The sequence below is a fragment of the Dendrobates tinctorius genome, unplaced genomic scaffold (genome assembly GCF_039654945.1).
Source record: "Dendrobates tinctorius isolate UK_male_01 unplaced genomic scaffold, ASM3965494v1 ptg000107l, whole genome shotgun sequence".
Classification (NCBI taxonomy): Eukaryota; Metazoa; Chordata; class Amphibia; order Anura; family Dendrobatidae; genus Dendrobates; species Dendrobates tinctorius.
Window position 1 is genome coordinate 30,483,296 of NW_027361775.1, and position 22,897 is coordinate 30,506,192.

The following is a 22,897-nucleotide window of genomic DNA, read 5'->3' on the forward strand; positions in this document are numbered from 1 at the left end:
GTATTCCTGGAGCCCCGTAGAGAGCAGTCGCATCAGCTGGTGCTGCTGTTCTCCACGGGAAATCTGCGTGGGACACGCGTGGATGTCTGCGGATCAGGGAGTATAGTTTTGTTTTCATATTTTTCCACAGATGACACTGGCTTCGGGGATCAAAGTGACAAGTGATGGTGAGTATGTACTCTGTTATATGTACTGTATGTCTATATGTATTGTATGCAGTATGTGTGTAGTATGTATGCAGTATATCTGTAGCATGTTGTATGTATGTAGCATGTATGTAGCATGTATGTAGCATGTATGTAGCATGTATGTAGCATGTATGTAGCATGTATGTAGCATGTATGTAGCATGTATGTAGTTGAATTTAGTATATATGTAGTATGTATGTTGTATGAATGTAGCATGTATGTTGTATGAATGTAGCATGTATGTAGTATGTATGTTGTATGAATGTAGCATGTATGTAGTATGTATGTTGTATGTTGTATGTATGTAGTATGTATGTAGTATGTATGTTGTATGAATGTAGTATATATGTAGTATGTTGTATGAATGTAGTATGTTGTATGAATGTAGTATGTTGTATGAATGTAGTATGTTGTATGAATGTAGTATATATGTAGCATGTTGTATGAATGTAGTATATATGTAGCATGTTGTATGAATGTAGTATATATGTAGCATGTTGTATGAATGTAGTATATATGTAGCATGTTGTATGAATGTAGTATATATGTAGCATGTTGTATGAATGTAGTATATATGTAGCATGTTGTATGAATGTAGTATATATGTAGCATGTTGTATGAATGTAGTATATATGTAGCATGTTGTGTGAATGTAGTATATATGTAGCATGTTGTGTGAATGTAGTATATATGTAGCATGTTGTGTGAATGTAGTATATATGTAGCATGTTGTGTGAATGTAGTATATATGTAGCATGTTGTGTGAATGTAGTATATATGTAGCATGTTGTGTGAATGTAGTATATATGTAGCATGTTGTGTGAATGTAGTATATATGTAGCATGTTGTGTGAATGTAGTATATATGTAGCATGTTGTATGAATGTAGTATATATGTAGCATGTTGTATGAATGTAGTATATATGTAGCATGTTGTATGAATGTAGTATATATGTAGCATGTTGTATGAATGTAGTATATATGTAGCATGTTGTATGAATGTAGTATATATGTAGCATGTTGTATGAATGTAGTATATATGTAGCATGTTGTATGAATGTAGTATATATGTAGCATGTTGTATGAATGTAGTATATATGTAGCATGTTGTATGAATGTAGTATATATGTAGCATGTTGTATGAATGTAGTATATATGTAGCATGTTGTATGAATGTAGTATATATGTAGCATGTTGTATGAATGTAGTATATATGTAGCATGTATGTATGAATGTAGTATATATGTAGCATGTATGTATGAATGTAGTATATATGTAGCATGTATGTATGTTGTATGTATGAATGTATGTATGTTGTATGAATGTAGTATATATGTAGTATGTATGTAGCATGTTTTTGTTTTTTTTCAACACATTAGCCGGATGATGGGACTACTACTGTCCCATCATTGGCTAATGTGTCAATCACTGTCATTGTAGCAGGCATCGCCCGATGGGACTGGTAGTCCCATCAGACGATGCCTGCACCCGCACAGACCATCGGCAGCCGGCACAGACCACTGACAGCCAGCACAGGCCCCCGAGAGGCCCGTACAGACCACCGACAGCTGGCACAGGCCCCCGAGAGGCCCGTACAGACAGCCGGCACAGGCCCCCGACAGGCCTGTACAGACCCCCGAGAGGCCCGTACAGACCACCGGCAGCCAGCACAGACCCCCGAGAGGCCCGTACAGACCGCCGGCACAGACCCCCGAGAGGCCCGCACAGACCCCGCCCGCACACACAGACACGCACAGTGTCCGCCCACGCACCGCCCACACTATTCCCCCCTCCCGAACAGGATGTACAAGGCAAGAAAGGGTTTTTTTTTTAATTCCGATATTTCTGTCCCATTGACTTGAATGGGACTTGCGGTATCGGAATCGGCGATACCCGATACTTTTTGTGTATCGGGCCGATCCAATCCGATATTTCTGAATATCGGATGGTATCGCTCAACACTACTGACCATGTAAACAAAGTTATTTTGACATTGCAGTGCATGTGTTCTCTCATGGTTATTGATCGCTGTATACACTGAGTATGAGGGTATCTTATGCCATGAGCAGGATTTTAATGCATTTGCCAAAATAAATACAATATTTTGGGCACACTTGATGAATCTCCTCAGTAGGCAGATGTGCAGTAAATGACTGCAAGAATACCTTTGGCGGATGTTGAAGCACTTCATGATTTCTCAGGAACTTGTAAAAATGCCAGAAAGCCTGTCTTTATCCTCTATCTATAGTACAATGTGTTCTAGTAAAGAACCTCACAAAATCTAGAAGGAAATATGGGAGAACCAGTATAAAAAATGTTTTGTTTTTTTATTTAATTTTTTTAGATCTAAAATACACCAGAAAAATCTTGAGACTGCTCTATTTCCTTCTGCTTCAGGTTCTGAAAAACGCTTGGTGGGAGAGAGTGTGAGTCGCTACTTTAAAACGTCTCTTGATTGAAAATGTTCTAAACTAGGCAGCTCTCAAGCAAAAGCCTGCAAAAAAATGTTTAAGGGGAAAAAATACAAATGGTGTCAGGAAATGAAAAACTCCTCTTACAAAAAACACACAACCCCCCCCCCACCCCCCCAAAAAAAATCTTTATGTAGCGCCAACATATTCCACAGCGCTTTACAGTTTAAGAAAAAAAGCCTTGTGCATATGGAGACTTTTCGCTGAGTTTATGGAGCAGAAGCGGAGCTAGAAACTGTTATTTAGAAGTTTTGAGATTTGGAGGTGGATTTAGTTTCCTGTTTCTGCTTCTAAACCTCCTTAAACAAAAAACACCTGTGCACAAATCCCAAAGTAGCAGTGTTTCCTAAAGCGGTTTCACCTAGAAAACTCTGTTTTTGAACACCTAAAAAATCACTCCCAATTACAGTCCCCTCAATTCAGGATAGGAGCACAAGTTTCTTTTGACTGGCTTCAAATGTCAGTTTTTCACATTTGAGTGCCATCCTTTTTTATTTTTTTTTTATTTCATGGATAGCACTAAGATCTGGCAGTGTATGGGTATGTGCACACGTTGCGGATTCTGCTGCGGATTTTTCCGCGTGGATTTGGCTTAATCCGCAGGTAAAATGACGTGTTTTACCTGCGGATTTAGTGCGGATTAGCCTGCGGTTTTTCCTTGCGTTTTGACACCTGTAGATTCCTATAATGGAGCAGGTGTAAAACGCTGCGGAAATGAACCTGCAGCGTTTATGCTGCGGATTTGTCCGCAGCATGTGCACTGCGTTTTTCAATTTACATAGGCTACAATGGTACTGTACACCGCAGCAGAATCTGCTTTGGATATGCAGGGCCGAATCCCCTGCGATCCGCAGTAGAATCTGCAACGTGTGCACGTACCCTAAGGGGTTGTTCACATGTCAGTTTTTTTTCTATATATATATAAACTCAGTCTTCTAACATTTCCACCTACTGTACAATAGGCGTACAAGAAAAACAGATATATATATATATATATATATATATATATATATCTATCTCTGTTTTTCTTGTACGCCTATTGTACAGTAGGTGGAAATGTTAGAAGACTGAGTTTACATGGAACCAAATACAGATCTCTCTACAGGGGAAAATTTTAGGTGTTCACTACTGGCCATCCCCTTCTTGGTCCCAGTGACCTTGCCACATTTTCAATTCTGACCAGTGTCCCTTTATGTAGCAATAACTCTGAAGTATATATGTGTATATATAGTATATATGTATACAGGGTGGGTCATTTATTTGGATACAACTAAATAAAATGGGAATGGTTGGTGATATCAACTTCCTGTTTGTGGCACATTAGTACATGGGAGGGGGGGGAGCTTTTTGAGATTGGTGGTGACCATGGTGGCCATTTTGAAGTCGGCCATTTTGGATCCAACTTTTTCCAGTGGGAAGAGGCTCATGTGACACATCAAACGTATTGAGAATTTCACAAGAAAAACAATGGTGTGCTTAGTTTTAATGTAACTTTATTCTTTCATGAATTATTTACAAGTTTATGACCACTTATAAAATATGTTCAAAAGTGCTGCCCATTGTGTTGGATTGTCAATGCAACCCTCTTCTCCCACTCTTGACACACTGATGGCAACACTGCATCACTTGTGGATCTGCAGCAGATCTACTTGTGCACATAGCCTAAGGGTAAGTTCACACAGGGCGTTTTTCCAGTGTTTTTTTTTTTTTCCTGCTGTAAAACCTGATCTGTTGGCAGGAAAGAAGCTCCAGAAAAAACATGTTTTCCCTTATTTTCTTGTTTTTTTTTTTGTGCGCTTTTTTATCCCCCCCCCCCCCCCCATCCGGTTTTAGCATGCTATATTTCTTTTTAGTGTTGGGAAAAAATGTCCTAATCTATAGAACTAGGTTTTGGCACAAAATGCAGCAAAACCGGATACCTGTGTTTTTGGTGTTTTTTTTCACCGCCCATTCATTTCAGTAGGTGAAAAATGCTGAAAGAAGTGTTATTTTCTGTTGTGCAAAAAATGCTGATAACAAAAACAAGCTGTGCGTGAGATTTCTGAAATCTCATACTTTGCTGGTACTGTAAAACACAGCTGAAAATTTGCATAAAAGCTGAAAAAGCGCCCAGTGTGAACTTACCCTAAGGGCTTGTGCACATGTTGCAGATTTGGTGCATTTTTGACATGCGGACTTACTAGCAAAACCTGAAGCAATCCTTACGCCAGCAGTGAATGACAAACCTGAAACCTGACGTGCCATGCACATGTTGAGTATTTGTGACTTGCAGATTTGGTGCAGAAAATAATCTGCAGCACATCAATTCTCTGTGTGGTTTTGCCTGTCTTTCACCATTGACCTCACTTGCATCAGTCAAAAACTGTGTTTTTGCAGCTTCGTTTTTCCTGCCAAGAGATGCAGAAATGTTTGCATCCATTTGCTCAATGTATGTACATGGCCTTAGATCTGTATGCGTCCCATTGCTTGGATTTGGCCAGTTTGGCAGAGGATGGCACAAGTGTACTTTATTTTTTTTTTTTTTTTTTTCTCCAAGTTACAATAACGCAAAAATAATTTGACAGAGGACACAAGTTGCCTCCGGTGATTGTTACATACCCACAACGATCAAGCAGTAATTGCCTATCCAGTGGTTTGGTGATAACTTGCTTAGACTAGACTGCCCCTGTAATGTCTCTTATAAATATATCCCCACGTGTTGCTGGCTTCATAAGCTCGTAATTAGAGCAGCCATAATTATTGAATGGCTTATTTGAACTGACATTTACAAGATGGGCTTGTCTTCAACGGCCTTTTCAGGGATGTTCACTTTTGATGAGTTTTGCAAAGTTCTCTGCATAGCCCAGCCTTAACATAGATTAATGATGAAGTGCTATTTGGGACTTGGCTTATCATGTGAGTTTTCAAAATGCTTTTCTAAATGCAATGCTTGAGAGGTCACAGAAGTGTGGCGTGCAAATGACTTGCTAACTCGTTAACATAACTTCAGAATTAACCAATTCTCTATCTGTATAGTGTATTTGGAGGGGGGGGTGTTGTCTTGTTTATAAAATCTGATACAAGTACGTCGACTCTGCAATCATTCAGATTTTCCACCCCATGTGTGTTTGGCTAATGTCAATATTCAGGGCTTCGTTCCAGTGAATAAATATTATTCTGCATGGGATCCCTATTAATGATTTTGTAGAATTGTACTTGTTCTTTATGAACATTAGTCTCCTGGTGCTTTTATATAGTTTGTATACACATACAGTGGTAAAGGGGGCCCTTTGCTTATTGGACATGACATTTATTTGTAACTCTTCTTTTTAATTTCTGTGTACTAAAAACCAGCAGTTTATGCCAATCCTAAACTACTGATGTATTCTTGCCATCTGAAACTAACCACAGCATAATGTGACTTTAGTGAGGGGTGCAGTAAGACTGCCAGCTGTTTTATCTGCTATTGAACTCCCTCCTTGTATTATCGAAGATGTTTGTGTGTGTATATATAATATATGTGGACACGCACATGATTTTTATGTATCTGATCTTTCCAATGGAGCATGTAAGTGCTGCTTTGAAGCTGGAGAGATGGCATGATCCTTTGATGCTGCAAGCAGAGGCAGCTTTGCCACTGTGGAATCAGCAAGTGCACAGTTTGGGACCATGACATTTGTCTGAATTGTCAATTAAGCAGGAGCGTACTGACCCCAGTAGGTAGCATGCTGGGCAGTGCCATGCCTCCCATTGATCAAGGTTAGAAAACACATTTAATTCCGTTTTTTACGAACTCCAGTTTACTACTTGTACCTATGATACACTTGCTAGAATACAAAAAAATTGTAGTAAAAGATGTGCAGGAAAATTTTTGCTCTTCATTTTAATATTTCACTTAGAGTAAGGCTTAACTGTACAGGATATTAATTATTTTTTTTTGATATGTAACTACAGGTGCTGACAGGTCAGGATTTTCCAGGATCAGGAACAAGTCTGAGTGTGCCAACTCACCGCCAAGTGTCGATAAGAAGCGACCGCTTCCAGAGTCCCACGGTGAAAGCATGTTCAACAAGCAGACCATAGTTATCCCGGCTCAGACTGGGGCAGCAAGAGGTATTTGCATCCATTATTTTAGTGCTGATTTTATTTAAATAAGTGAAAATGTTGCATGGAAGTGGTGACGAGGCTTTGCAGATTAAAAAAAAATAATAATTTGGTCTCCCCTTTCCAGAAGCCTTTAGCTAGAGTTGAGAGTGGTTTCATACACTTCTACTTGACTTTTCAGTGTAATGTCGTTTTAAAGTTCTGTTCACACGTTAGTTGTTTTTTTTTTACATTTTTTTTTTTTTAAATGGATTCGCTTTTAATTCCACATCGAAAACCTCTTTGAATAATCTTTGATGTAAATTTTAAAGTGGGTTCACTTAAAAGTCCACTTAAAAAAAGCCTGAATGTGAACATCGTCTAAAGGGAATTTCCAAGAATATTTTTTCTTACCTGGCTTGCCCAGTTTCAAAATAAGGTGATATGTCCTCGCTCACTGCAAACCAAGTGAGGCCTTTGTACCACAGCCTGTGTTCTTTGACAGGATACGTCCATGATGACCTGACGACACCACGGCAGCCAATTAGGTGGTTTTTGCCAACCACCTTGATATTACTGTTGAACCAAGTGATTGCAGCGGTCAGTTGCAGTGTACTTGTGTTCTCACTGCTGCAGCCTGTCAGACAAGCACAAGAGCAACACTATATTGAGTTATTTTTACATGGGGGGGGGGGGGGAATGCAAAGTCTCACCTGTGGGTATGTTTTTAAACTGTAAAAGTATCCATACCTCTTCATTTTCTCCGAACCTCCCTTCGAAACATGCAAACTCAGGCTAGCTGAGCATATTTGAGGTTTCATGGTGGGACGCTACCGGACATCTTCAACTGTGGCTTATCTTCCTTGCAAACCAAAAGATTTTGCTCTGACCTTTAACATGCCCAAACGTTTATTCCCTCAACATCCACCATACAACTGTCATAGACCTGGCCACTCTCCTAATGATATGAGGCTGGTGAAGGCTACAAGATTTCATGATTTTTTTTATTTGGCGGTAACAAATTTCTAATGATGCCTATTTTAAAAACCTGTTGATGGTGAGAAACTCTGTAAAGAGGAAGTTGGATAGTGTGTTAAAAAAACAAAGCAAAACAAAACTTTTCTTGGTCATGCATTAACCCCTTCCTGACATCCGACGTACTATCCCGTCCATGGGACACGGGCCCCTATGCCCATGGACGTGATAGTACGTCTACCGCGATCAGCGGCGTCCACGTGGTGAGCGCCACAGATCGCGGCCGGGTGTCAGCTGATTATCACAGCTGGCACCCGGCCAGCTGTCACGGACCGCCCCCGACACGTTAACCCCTTGCACACCGCGATCAAACATGATCGCGGTGTACCAGGAGTTAAAGGGAAGCATCGGCAGGGAGGGGGCTCCCTCCGTGCTTCCCTGAGCCCCCCACGGCAGCGCAATGTGCAGCGCTGCTGCAGGGGACTCCTTTCCTCCAGGCCCCCGAATCCAAGATGGCGACGGGGCCTTCGGGGGCCTGGAGGAAGCTGGCTTCCTCAGTGCCTGCAAAGCGCAGGCAAGAGGAAGTCTTCTTCAATGCCTGTGACAGATTGCTGATCTGTCACAGTGATCTTTGATGTGACAGATCAGCGATCTGTCACAGGACAGTGATGTCCCACCTTGGACTATGTAATAAAGTAAAAAAAAAAATAAAAAGTGTAAAAATAATTTTAAAAAAAATCGCCAAATAAATTAGTAAAAAAAAAAATAAAAAAAAAATCCCCAATAAATTCATTTTTTTAAAATAAAGAAAACCAAAACAATAAAAGTACACATATTAGGTATCGACCCGCCCTATAAAACTGTCCCATTAGTTAACCCCTTTAGCGAACCCCTTAAAAAATAAAAATAAAAAACGAAGCAAAAAATAATGATTTATTATCATACCGCCAAACAAAGTGTAATAACGCGCGATCAAAAAGACGCATATAAATATCCATGGCACTGCTGAAAACGTCATCTTGTCCCGCAAAAAACGAGCCGCCACTCAGCATCATCAGCGAAAAAATTTAAAAGTTATAGCTCGCAGAATAAAGCGATGCAAAAATAATTATTTTTTATATAAAATAGTTTTCATTGCATAAAACCGACAAAACCTAAAAAAACAACCTAAATGAGGTATCGCTGTAACCGTACTGACCCGAAGAATAAAACCACTTTATCAATTTTACCGCACGCGGAACGGTGTAAACGCACTCCCCCAAAAGAAATTCATGAAACGCTGGTTTTTGTTCATTCTGCGTCCCAAAAATCGGGATAAAAAGCGATCAAAAATTGTCACGTGCCCGAAAATGGTACCAATAAAAACGTCAACTCGTCCCGCAAAAAATAAGACCTCACATGACTCGGTGGGTCAAAATACGGAAAAATTATAGCTCTCAATATGTGGTGATGCAAAAACTATTTTTACAATAAAAAGCGTCTTTTAGCGTGCGACAGCTGCCAAAAATAAAAACCGCCATAAATAGTAAATCAAACCCCCCGTTATCACCCCCTTAGTTAGGGAAAAATAATAAAATTAAAAGTATTTATCTCCATTTTTCGGCTAGGGTTAGGGCTAGGGTTAGGGCTAGGGTTAGGGCTAGGGTTAGGGCTAGGGTTAGGGCTAGGGTTAGGGCTAGGGTTAGGGCTAGGGTTAGGGCTAGGGTTAGGGCTAGGGTTAGGGCTAGGGTTAGGGCTAGGGTTAGGGCTAGGGTTAGGGCTAGGGTTAGGGCTAGGGTTAGGGCTAGGGTTAGGGCTAGGGTTAGGGCTAGGGTTAGGGCTAGGGTTAGGGCTAGGGTTAGGGCTAGGGTTAGGGCTGAGATTAGGGTTAGGGGTGTGTTGGGGTTCGGGTTGGAGTTAGAATTGGGGGTTTCCACTGTTTGGGCACATCAGGGGCTCTCCAAATGCAACATTGCGTCTGATCTCAATTCCAGCCAATTCTGAGTTGAAAAAGTCATATGGTGCTCCTTCCCTTCCAAGCTCTGCCATGCGCCCAAACAGTGTTTTACCCCCACATGTAGGTTATCAGCCTACTCAGGACAAATTGCAAAACAATTTTTGGGGTCCAATTTCTCCTGATACCCTTAGGAAAATAAAAAAATTGGGGGCAAAAATATCATTTTTGTGGGAAAAAATGATTTTTCTATTTTCACGTCCGAGCGTTATAAACTTCTGTGAAGCACTTGGGGGTTCAAAGTGCTCACCACACATCTAGATAAGTTCCTTAGGGGGTCTAGTTTTCAAAATGGGGTCATTTGTAGGGGGTTTCCACTGTTTAGGTACATTAGGGGCTCTCCAAAGGCAACATGACACCCGCAGACCATTCCATCAATGTCTGCATTCCAAAACGTCATTACTTCCCTTCCAATCCCTGACGTGTGTCCATACAGTAGTTTTCTCCAACATATGGGGTGGCAGCTTACTCGGGACAAATTGGACAACAACTTTTGAGGTCCAATTTCTCCTCTTATCCTTGGGAAAATAAAAAAATGGTGACTAAAAGATCATGTTTGTGGAAAAAATACAAATTTTTTATTTTCACGCCCGGGCGTTATAAACTTCTGTGAAGCACTGGGGGGTTCAAAGTGCTCACCACACATCTAGATAAGTTCCTTAGGGGGTCTAGTTTCCAAAATGGTGTCATTTGTCGGGGGTTTCCACTGTTTAGGTACATCAAGGGTTTTCCAATCGCGACATGGTGTCCGATCTCAATTCCAGCCAAAAACGTCAAATGGCGCTGCTTCCCTTCCGAGCTCTGCCATGCGCCCAAATAGTGGTTTACCCCCACATGTGGGGTATCAGCGTACTCAGGACAAATTGCACAATAACTTTTAGGGTGCTGTTACCCTTGGAAAAATAAGAATTGAGGGTGAAAAGATCATTTTTGTGGAAAAAATGATTTTTTAATTGTACCGCTGTACGTTATAAACTTCTGTAAAGCCCTTGTGGGTTCAAAGTTCTCACCACATATCTAGATAAGTTCCTTGGGGGGTCTAGTTTCCAAAATGGGGTCATTTGTAGGGGGTTTCCACTGTTTAGGTACATCAGGGACTCTCCAAACGTGACACGGCTTCCGATCTGAATTCCAGCCAATTTTGCATTGAAAAAGTCAAACGGCGTTCCTTCCATTCTGAGCTCTGCCATGCGCCAAAACAGTCGTCCCCCCCCCCACAAATCAGGTATCAGCGTACTCAGGACAAATTGCACAATAACTTTTGCAGTCCAATTTCTCCTGTTACCCTTGGTAAAATAAAAAAAATTGAACCTGAAGTATTTTTTTTGTGAAAAAAAGTTAATGTTCATTTTTTTTTTTTTTAAATATTCAAAAAAATTCCTGTGACCACCTAAAGGGTTAATAAACTTCTTGAATGTGGTTTTGAGCACCTTAAGGGGTGCAGTTTTTAGAATGGTGTCACTTTTGGGTATTTTCTATCATATAGACCCCTCAAAGTGGCTTCAAATGTGATGTGGTCCTAAAAATAAAATGGTGTTGTAAAAATGAGAAATCGCTGGTCAACTTTTAACCCTTATAACTTCCTAACGAAAAAAATTTTGGTTCCAAAATTGTGCTGATGTAAAGTAAACATGTGGGAAATGTTAGTTATCAAGTTTTTTGTGTGCCGTATCTCTGTGATTTAAGGGCATAAAAATTCAAAGTTGGAAAATTGCGAAATTTTCAAAATTTTTGCCAAATCTCCGTTTTTTTCACTAATAAACGCAAGTTTTTTGAATGAAATTTTACCACTAACATGAAATACAATATGTCACGAGAAAACAGTGTCAGAATCACCGGGATCCATAGAAGCGTTCCAGAGTTATGACCTCATAAAGGTACAGTGGTCAGAATTGTAAAAATTGGCCCGGTCATGAACGTGCAAACCACCCTTGGGGGTGAAGGGGTTAATAAAATATAGGTATTACGCCCCTTTCAGTGCCCATACTATCCAGCGCAGGCTGCTCCAGAGGTCTACACCGGCTCTAGATGTGCTGTCTACCTTGTCTGAGTCCCCAATAATGACTGCTACTGCCAATTATAGGCTGTGGCGGTTGAGCGAGTGTCTGAAGTAGCCATGCACTGGATCCATATGATTACTGAAAGGGGTGTACGCCTTTTTTCAATGAATCCCATGCCTTTAAAAAAAAAAAAAAAAAAAAAGTAGACACCTTAAACCTTCTCTGTGCGCTGTTAACATGAGAATTTAAATGAATGCACTAGTAACATTGTATGGTTTCTGTCTTTATTCCATAGGATTAAGTCACAGCCCTGCTTCCACACCCAATGATAAAAAACACAACAAATCTAGGAAAAGAAACCTATTTGAAGCCTATATGTCCAGAGAAGAGGTTTCTGCAGGATTGAAGAGAGGAGAACTGATTCAGGTCTGTAAATGACATGATATTAGCGGGGAATATTCACGTTTACTTTCTGGAGATTGTCAGCCCAAGTCTGAATTCAGACGTCCTGTTTTTCATGGTCCGTGTAAGGACCTCAGTGACCGCACTGGCCCTAGGTGTCATAACTTGAACTAACAGCCAGATACATGCCTAGGAGTCTTAGTTTAGGTCAACCGTGGCCCGCTCAGGCTTTGAGGTTCATATAAGAATTGTGAAACACTGGCAACTAAATTTATCCTTAAAAAAATGCCTATTTGTGGTTTAAAAACGACCCCTTTTTTTCTCATCAGTCATGTTGTCTACTTCTGTTTAAAAAGGACATGCAAAGGAGACTCCTAAAATTTGTACAATTTTGGGTAACATTTTGTAGCCTTTTATTTCACCCCTTTCCTTTGACATAATCATTCAGCTTCGGCCAATACAAGCATGCATATTTATGAGGGAATCATGGAGGATGGTTTTCGGACAGTTTTTAAAGGGGTTTTCTGGTCAAAAATAAAGTCTGTAGTCACTCTGGGTGACTCCAGACTTGTGAAATCTCCCAGTGCACGCATTGTGCACTGCAAGGATTTGGCATGGTCTTCCCTGGGAACAGTGGTTAAGTATGTGGTATACATACTCTTGTGCAGAACCAGTCTAGTGGGCATGGCCTTGCTCAAAAAGTGACAGAGGCCTTGCCCACTAAACTGGTTCTGCCTGGGAATATGCAGATCACAAATTTGACTGGTATTCCCTGGGCAGCCACAAAACATGCGAGGATTGCCTGACAAACTTGCAATCCCCTCATCTTTTGTGGCTAACAGCCACGAAACATGCGGCCGCGGAAGTCTTACTTGAGCACTACTCAGTGCTTACCTGAGCACTTGCGCTCATCACTAGTTAGCACATAAACACTTATACAGTGCATACAGTAGAGATTGGTAGTACATCATTTTATGCTAAATTACTATATACATGTGGTCGCAGCTTTACCTATTGATGGAAAAAATAAATCTGAACATTGTTTCTGTGCATGTACATTAAACTGTACTTGGATGGCATCAGAGACTTGTATGGGTGCGCGTGATATGTTCATCTGATGCACTTGCAGCATGCTGCGATGGTTTTCTCATGCCGAATTGGCGTGAGAAAGTCGCAGATCTGTACTGCTCATAGTATAACATTGGGCAGAGTGCCATCCAATAAAACATCAGCTAGCACGTGTCTGAGTTATACGGCTGTGTGAGCAAACCCTTAGTTACATTCTCCATGGCTTGTATTTACTTCTGTAGAAACACACTTTTTGCACCTTATCCATTATTGCTTTGATGCATTTTTCTTGTGTTGATGCCATAAACTTTTTATCTAGTTGATATGTGACCGAGTGGTGAGGATCGGGATCCTCAAGCTATGTTCACACGTGGCATTTTTACAGTGGCTGCTTTTTCATGCAGAAAAGCTATATTTTGCAGTACTAGCAAAAGTTGAGATGTCAATTTTTTTTTTTTACGATTGATGACTAAAACTTAACATGTACTATAGCCAAATCGCATATGTAGTCTGCATGAAAAGTGCAGCAAAAAAGCAGCTATTTACTGTAATTTATACTCAGCAATTTGTATTGCCAAGAGTAAAAGATTTGGCTGCAAACACTCCCTGTGAACATAGCCTTACAGGTGACTTCTTTTATAGCCTATCCATGTAAGACCAACCCTTTTTATCTGATAGCCAGTCTCTTGCATGCCAAACAGACAGCTGATCATTTATATTACCGTATTTTTCGCTTTATAAGACGCACTTTTGTTCCCCCAAATTTTGGGGGAAAGTAGGGGGTGCGTCTTATAATCCGAATATACGGGGGAGGGGGTGTATATATATATATGTACTGCAGGGTCCAGGGGAGGTGGGGGCAGCTTTGGAGCGGTGCTGTGAGCTGGTAAAAGCTGCCGAAGGGAGCCTTTGATCTCCTGCTCCCGCTCATATAATATGCACTGCCGCTGTCCATCACCATGGTGCTGAAACCGCACCACGGTGACTGGCTGGGGGAGCGGTGCATATTATAGCTGCCTGCGCCCTCCTTTGATCGCACTTGATCCCCTGTGTTAGATATCGCCCCCATGCTGCTGCCCATAGTAAAATAAAAAACTCTTTCCTTACCTCCTCCAGCGCTGATCTCCCGGTGTCTCTGCTGCTGCTGTCATCAGCACTCTGCTGTGCTGATCACATGACCGGCTCTGAGAACCAGGAAGTGGAGGAGGAGCTCAACCACACTGAGGAAGACATGAGGAGGGACAGCGCTGAGAAGGTAAGGAAAGAGTTTATTTTACTAAAAGCAGCAGCATGGAGGCGATATCTAACACAGGGTGATGTGTGCCAGCCACAGGGGGGCCAGTGTGCCAGCCACAGGGGGGCCAGTGTGCCAGCCACAGGGGGGCCAGTGTGCCAGCCACAGGGGGGCCAGTGTGCCAGCCACAGGGGGGCCAGTGTGCCAGCCACAGGGGGGCCAGTGTGCCAGCCACAGGGGGGCCAGTGTGCCAGCCACAGGGGGGCCTGTGTGCCAGCCACAGGGGCCAGTGTGCCAGCCACAGGGGCCAGTGTGCCAGCCACAGGGGCCAGTGTGCCAGCCACAGGGGCCAGTGTGCCAGCCACAGGGGGCCCGTGTGCCAGCACAAGGGGGCTATATTCAATATAAGGTGGCCATATCCAGATTAAGGGGGCTAATTTTAGGGTGGGGGGGCTATGAGGGACATATACCCTATATGATTTGTTAGACGGACACTGGCATTATAAGACGGACCCCATTTATTAAAAAATTCTCTATTCCTTCACCACATTTGGGGGTGCGTCTTATAATCAGGTGCGTCTTATAAAGCGAAAAATACGGTACTTGGTATCTATTCACCTGTACAAAAAAAGAACTTGCTGCTGCGAGCATACCTAATCTGACAATTTATTCCTGGAATGCTCCAATGAACAAACCAGCAAGAGTTTCCCTGCAGTGTAGTTCTATGAAACCGCTGTCTTGTTGTTCTCAGCGCTATGATCTTTACCAAGGATATCAGACCAAAATGGCCAAGGATAAGAAACCAATGTCTGAAGTTATGTTCTAATAGACTATGGAGATTTTAGGAAAATGTTCTGATTTTGGGATAACCCCTTTTTAGGTGAAGATATAAGAGTATAATTATGGGGACTGCTCACTGATCTTTTTAGGTTTCATGTATTGGTTACAATTGTAGTAAATCGGCCAGCTCCCACTTAGGATTATCAAAATCTCCAAACTTTCTGCTGTTTTTAATAAACTAATAAGAATTTTTTTAAAAAAATGGCTCCACACGTCTAAGGCCTGTTTCACACTTCAGTCTTTTTGCATCAGTCACAATCAGTCAAAGTGTGAAAAAAACGGATCCAGTGAAGATTGCAAAAAAACTGATGCATCAGATCCGTTTTTTCGACGGATCTGTTGAAGCTGCAGCTTTTGGAATTTAAAATAATTTGCTGGATCCGGTTTTTTCACACTTTGACTGATTGTGACTGATGCAAAAAGACTAAAGTGTGAAACAGGCCTAATATAAGACATGGTTTCTCTAAATTCAATACAAAATGCCATTTTGATGGCTGCAGTCTCAGAATTTGGCAATAGGTTTGGGTTTGCATGTTGCAACGACTTTCAATTTCTAACAAAGATTTTCTGTGGAGGGTAAAAGTTGTGCAGCTGTGACACTCCAGAATCCTGCTTGGGTTCATTGATTGTCCTTTTGCAATGACCAGTGATGCCCAACCTTTCAGAAGTCATGGATTTTTTTTTTCCCTAGATTTCCTGCTACACGAAGGAATCCACCTTTCCATACTGACTATGCAGTTTTCCAGTCCTAGAAAACGCAAAGCTGCCCCAGAGCATCACTGAGCCACTGGCATGCTTCATTGTAGGCATGGAGTTTTCAGAATATGCTTCATTATGCCTTCTCCAGACATTCTGCTAATCCATAGGCCAGAAATGTTCCAGAATTTTCATTGCTCCATAGAATAGAATCCCAAAACTTCAGTGGCTTTCTAATTTGGTCTTGAGCATGAGGACATTTTTGCCATGAAGCGAGAGAAGCATGTTGCCTTAGACGGGGGTCTGATAACCCCACATAAAAACTCTGCTTCAGAGAGGGTCGAAATGTGTAGCACAAACTCAAAAGTTGAGGCTACTACATACACTGTTAACACCTTGTATGTTGCCTGGCTAACAGCGCTTAAATGATATGATAGCAGATATACATGAACTGGATCGCATTGGCCGTCCATGACGCTGTCATAGGACCGAGATGCTAACCGAAGGGCCTTTGTCCCTGTTTGAGCATATTTGTTAGACTGTGGCTCCCTATGGCATCTGTTTATTTATTTTTTGTTTTTTTTACCCTTATGCATCCATAGAATTGAATGGGTGAGTCTTATCCAATTTACGGATGAAACTAGTGCATGCACTTTTTTTTATTTTGACACAGATTTGGTGAGAGGAAAAAAGCTCATCTGCAATTTTTATTTTCATGGACAGCTGACTATAAATATGATTGTGAACGAGCCCTAAGGCTGTGTGCCCACATTGCATTTTTAAGCGTTTCCGCAGCAGCAGGGCTGCTGCGGAAAGGCTTAAAAAACGCTAGTTAAAACGCGTCCCATGCAATCCTATGGAATTCCGCAGTTGCTGTGTCAATGCTGCGGAATCGCATTGCGGAGAAATCCGCAGCATGTCCATTAATTTTGCGGAATCGCGGCGATTCCACCGCCATAGGATAGCATTGAAACGCTCCCTTTACGCATGTGACTATGCCCACCATGCGTAAAGTGAGCGTTTCATGTGCGGATGGTACCCAGGGTCTGGAGGAGAGGAGACTCTCCTCCATGCCCTGGGTACTATATTCCTGTTAATAGAATTAAAATAAAAAAATAGGGATATACTTACCCTCTGTTGGCCCCCGGAGTCCTCCCGGCCCTCAGTGGTGCTTCCCAGGCGTGCTTTGTGACAAAGTGACCTTTGTGATATCGCGGTCACGTCACAAAGGTCATTCTCGCAAAGCATGCCTCGGAACGGAACAGACTGAGAGCTCCGCTGAGGAGATTGGGGCCGACAGGAGGGGAGTATATCCATATTTGTTAATTTTTTTTTTTTTTAAATTATTTTTGACATCCTATCTTATCACTGATGCTGCATAGGCAGCATCAATAGTAAAAGTGATGCTTTGAATCGCTTGGAAAAGCGCTTGAATTCCACAAGCTAAAAACGCTTGCACGACGCTTGTATTTTGCGGGAAAACCTGTGGCGGGGAGTTGCGGAAATGCTGTGGACAATTCAGCAGCATTTCTGCAGCGTGGGCACATAGCCTAACAATGCAAACTGAGCCCCTTGTGTCTGCAGCTGCCAGATCTTGCTGCAGGTCTCTTATAGTCACTCAGGTGTTTTTGACTATCTGCCTACGCGGGAGTCTGGTGGTATGCAATGATGGCTTCCTCTTAATTTCACGTCCAGGTAGTGAAGCCAGTGCTTCTTTAACTTTGATGTATATCTAGGAACATTCAATGCTCAGACACAGTCCTGGAAGATTGTGTAGTTTCCACATATTGCCTAATTTCACTCCTATAGAAAATCTTTACTGAAATGTGAAGAGTTGCAGCACACAAACCTAATAAAATGTGTTAACTGGAGGTCATTTCCCATGAGGTATGGGCTAAGACTCCTCAGGAACACAACCTGAAGCTGATATCTGGCATTAATTCATGTTTGTTGCAGGTCATAACAGCCTAAGGTGCAGTACGAAGAATTATTCAACCCCTGCATGACAGCAGTAATTTAATTCATTGATGCATTGAATTTAGAGAAACGTTATATTAACTGTTGAGATTTTTAAATGGCTCTTGTTTGATTTTTTTTTTTTTTGGTCTTTGCAAATATCAGAAACTTGTACACTTTGGTAAAAATCTAATTTGCAGTGCGGTTGATTAATTTTCCTAGCGACTATGTTGGTAGCCTCACTGTCATTATTTGCAGTGATTCTAGGAATGTCTTCCCCTCACTGTGAGCCGTGTAGCAACAGGAACTATTGGAAGATGTCAGCGCTGTGCAGTAGCAGTTTAATTTAGTCCTAAGTTTGGATTGTAAGTGAATCCAGTTATTTGACATGACGACCCCCTAGTCCTCTCTGGACAGACCTCCACTCAACACCACCCCGTCCCTCTACACGAAAACATCTGTCCTCCGCAGATGGGAAACGCTGCTCTTTCCAAATATGAGATCACAGCGTGAAATAAGTAACATGGTAAATAGGTTTTCGGTCGGGAAGGATATCTGACCCATCTGCTGTCAGATACATAAAGTTTAAGTGCGTTAATTGGCTGTTAGAGAGGCTAGAGATGATGCATCTTGTACATTAAGAACATATTTCTGGTGGAGGATACACCATAAATGATAGACTTACTCATGGTGCCGCTGTCATATCTGTCATTATCACTGTATTGAAGTTCTGCGTTTTCTTGTGCACAACTTGTATTGATTTTTAATTATGTAATATATAGTATTATGTAACGCGTGTTTCCTAATATCCTGTAGGTGGGATGGGTAAGGTGTCTACCTTTCTGTGGATCTGAGTATTTGGAAGCCTTTTGGGTGTACTCCGTATTTTATATTACAGCATGTTGATTTTTAGTGGCCTTGAGCCCACAAATCTGCTCTAAGACCAAATCTAGCAAGTCAAACAAGCAGCTGCAGGCATGTGGTCTGTCAAATCTTGGGCGAACTTCTGTTTGCTGTCTTGGAAACACTGAACCCGCAGATGGGTTGAAGTGAAACATGTGTCAAACAGCCAGGATAAAATAACCACTCTAGGAATATAGAGCTTTATCTGGTGGGAACTCTGCACCTGAATTTTTTTTTCTTCTTGCTTAAAACATGATCTCATAGTGCAATAGCCTTAATAAAAAGAAATGTCTTTTGGATGCTGTGATTGATTTACGTAAAGCGTCCTTTTTTTATTCTGGTCACCTTGCAACTTGGGTGTGTGAGCGTAACCTGTGTCAGAAAATCAAGTCTGTATTGGGATATGCATTTAGCACCACATGCTAAAAGCAAAACTTATGGACTGAGACACCTTGTGCAGGAAGGAGAAATACGAAGTAAAATGCACTATACCCCCATACCCAGACTTTACAAAACTAGCATAAACAAGAAGTGCTAAACTTGGATATTTTAAACCCTTTTTTTCTTCATTAGACCATTTCAGACTTCTTTGACATCTGTGATTCTTAGGGTATGTGCACACGTAGTTTTTAGTCTCTGCGGATTTTGTAGAGAAAACCGCAGGAAATCCGCAGGACAAAGTGCTGCGGTTTATCTGCGGTTTATCTGCGGATTATCTGCGTTTTTTCTGCGGTTTTGCCCTGCGGTTTTACACCTCATAATGGATGAGGTGTAAAACCGCAGCGTTTCTGCACCAAACAATTGACATGCTGCGGATTGTAAACCGCAGCAAAACCGCGCGGAAAAAAACGCAGCATGTGCACAGCTTTTTTTGATTTCCATAGGAAATAAAGGTACTGTACAACGCAGCAGAATCTGCTGCGTTTCTGCAGAGCCAAAAACGCTGCGGAAACGCAGCAGAATCTGCAGCGTGTGCACATACCCTTACCATTCATATAAACCTAAAACCCGGTTCATAAATTGACCTGTTTCCTTCCAGTCTTGAGGCAGCGTGTAGCGGTCACACTCCTGATTCATTAACGGCGCATGCCTGTAATACATCTGGCACACCTGGGAAGTGTTGTGCGCCTCTCCACAAATTGTACTCCAGTTGACGACTAGAGTATGGAATATTGCTACTTGTCATTGATTTGACAAGCTACAGTTACCTTGCCCCAGCTCCACACACTTTGACAGAGCTGGGCAACAATAACATGAAAATAATTACAAAATTCTAGCACAGCCTTGCTTTGCGCCAGTATTCTGCAGCTTTCTTTGTCAGAATTCTGGCGTTTAAGGCTTATTGAATTCAGGCCATTGACTATTATCCGTCATTATGTTGGATCCGTATTTCATGGGTGATTGGCTAGTATCCGTTTTACTCTACAGTCATGATTAATCAAATATGTAAAAAAGACAAAGCTTCTCCTATTCCTTGCAGTGTTGATCAGACACAACACCGTGTGCTGTCAGTGATGATCATGGACCTATATGGCTAATTTAGAGCCATGCCTTGGATTAAGTGGCAATGTCTCCATAATTTTTTGCAGATATTTGAACAGCCTAGTAGAATATAATGGGTACAGGTTTTGTTGGTGAAAAACTCAGAACACATGAGCAACTGGTGAGTTGTGAAATCCGCCACATTTATTAATTGCACGAAACAGTAGTGCAAAGTTAGCCAACCAACAAATGGAGTCAGGAGAAAGTATCTACCACACCGAGGAACCAAGGAATGTGTGTTCAATTTGTCACATGACCTGTATGATTGATAAACTTTGGGCATGTTTATCTGATTTTATATGCTGTCAAAATTTAGGAGATTACCGTATATTAATGCACCTGTCCTATTGTTTTGGAGATAAACGTATGATTTTCCTTTACTTACTCTTTAGGGCTCCTTGAGGATTAATCCTAAGAAATTCCATGAAGCGTTCCTGCCATCACCGGTAAGAATACCCATGTCCCTTTTGAAAACAATATGTATATTAAAAAAAAATAAATAAATAAAATAAAATTGGTTACAATTGCCCCTGCATGTGGCTAAAGTTGTATATTCTGTTCAGTAATTCTAAAGGTACTGTCACACTTAGCGATGCACCAGCAATCCCGACAACGATATGACCCGGTCAGGATCGCTGGTGCATCGCCAAGTGGTCGCTAGTGAGCTGCCAAACAGGCAGATCTCACCAGCGACATAGCAGCGGTCGGCGATCGCTACTTACCTGTCAGACGAGGCGATGAAGACGTCCTCCCGCCCGCGTCCACGCGTCGCTCGTCTCCACAGCAGGAAGCCCAGCAGGAATCTGACGACGAGAAACGGCCCAGGCTGTTCTTGCGCCATCAGTGATAATCAGCGGGGGAGCCGGTCGGAGGTATCACACATAGCGATATCGCTGCTGCATCACAAAACCAGTGATGTTGAACTGATATTGCTAGCAATATCGCTTAGTGTGATGGGGCCTTAAGTCACACACTTTTTCCTTTGTTGCATACAATGGTGTCATAATGTGCTAATGTCTGTGCATACAGGTTTTTTTTCAGCTGCTGACTTGGGACCACCACTTAATGTAACAGGACTCTCTTCATGTATCCCTGCTGAGATGTCTTCATTTTCCAGTGAATTAAACTAATCTCCCTTGAAGCAATTTTGCCATCTATTTCTGCTCTGTTTCAGTAGCCAATTTACAGTGTTTATTCAGATAAAGTACAAGACCTATTTAATTGTCATGTCTAATTTATACAAGATGGTATCACTAGTTCCCACAGACTCCTTCATCAGGGTTCATACATGAGAGCAAAAAAGCAGATGACTCGCGGACTACAAAACTTCCAAGCACTGGATCTGTTGCACAAATTATTATGGCATATGTTTGTTAACACATTGGCCATTAAAGATGAGTGTGTCTTTTGAAACTTGAATTCTCCAAATTTTAGCCAAAAATTAAATGTGCCTCAAACATATTTGCTTAACTCTTAATACTGTAAAACATTTAATTTCTTGGAAAATACACGTGGGGAAATAGGAGAGCAATCTGACTACCAGAGCTTATGCTTTACAAAAGAGGGGATCCTGCTTGACCGTAAGAGCTTACACTATACACTAGAGAGAGAATGGACCCTGCTGACTATAAGAGCTTATACTGCAGGAGAGAGAACCCCACTGACTAGAAGAACTTGAGCTGTAGAAGAGAAGACACCACTGTCCATAAGAGCTTACACTGTACATGAGCGAGAGAGAGGATCCCTCTGACCAGAAGTTTACACAGTGCAATAATGAGGATCCCGCTGACCAGAAGAGCTTACACTATACAAGAAAGCGAGAGGAACCTGCTGACGAGAAGAGCTTACACTGTACAAGAGAGTGAGAGGATCCCTCTGACCAGAAGAGCTTACACTGTACAAGAGTGAGAGGAACCCGCTGACCAGAAGAGCTTACACTGTACAACAGTGAGAGGATCCCTCTGACCAGAAGAGCTTACACTGTACAAGAGATTGAGAGGATCCCTCTGACCAGAAGAGCTTACACTGTACGAGAGTGAGAGGATCCCTCGGACCAGAAGAGCTTACACTGTACAAAAAAGCGAGAGGAACCCGCTGACCAGAAGAGCTTACACTGTACAAGAGCGAGAGGATCCCTCTGACCAGAAGAGCTTACACTGTACGAGAGTGAGAGGATCCCTCGGACCAGAAGAGCTTACACTGTACAAAAAAGCGAGAGGAACCCGCTGACCAGAAGAGCTTACACTCTACAAGAGAGCGAGAGGATCCCTCTGACCAGAAGAGCTTACACTGTACAAGAGCGAGAGGATCCCTCGGACCAGAAGCTTACACTGTGTACAAGAGAGCGAGAGGAACCCGCTGACCAGAAGAGCTTACACTGTACAAGAGAGCGAGAGGATCCCTCTGACCAGAAGAGCTTACACTGTACAAGAGAGCGAGAGGAACCCGCTGACCAGAAGAGCTTACACTGTACAAGAGAGCGAGAGGATCCCTCTGACCAGAAGAGCTTACACTGTACAAAAGAGCGAGAGGATCCCTCGGACCAGAAGAGCTTACACTGTGTACAAG

At 42.0% G+C, this 22,897-nt stretch overlaps 1 protein-coding gene across 2 annotated transcripts in view; it reads left to right on the forward strand.

Moving 5' to 3' along the window:
- Nucleotides 1-22,897, forward strand: part of DIS3L2 (DIS3 like 3'-5' exoribonuclease 2) — a 663,234-nt gene that overhangs the window by 52,276 nt on the left and 588,061 nt on the right. For both annotated transcript variants that reach the window (XM_073589330.1, XM_073589329.1), the window contains 3 exons: nt 6,592-6,750; nt 11,984-12,114; nt 20,722-20,775. In XM_073589330.1, the coding sequence (XP_073445431.1) occupies nt 6,699-6,750; nt 11,984-12,114; nt 20,722-20,775 (237 nt within the window). In that variant the 5' untranslated portion in view covers nt 6,592-6,698. The remainder of the gene's footprint in view (nt 1-6,591; nt 6,751-11,983; nt 12,115-20,721; nt 20,776-22,897) is intronic.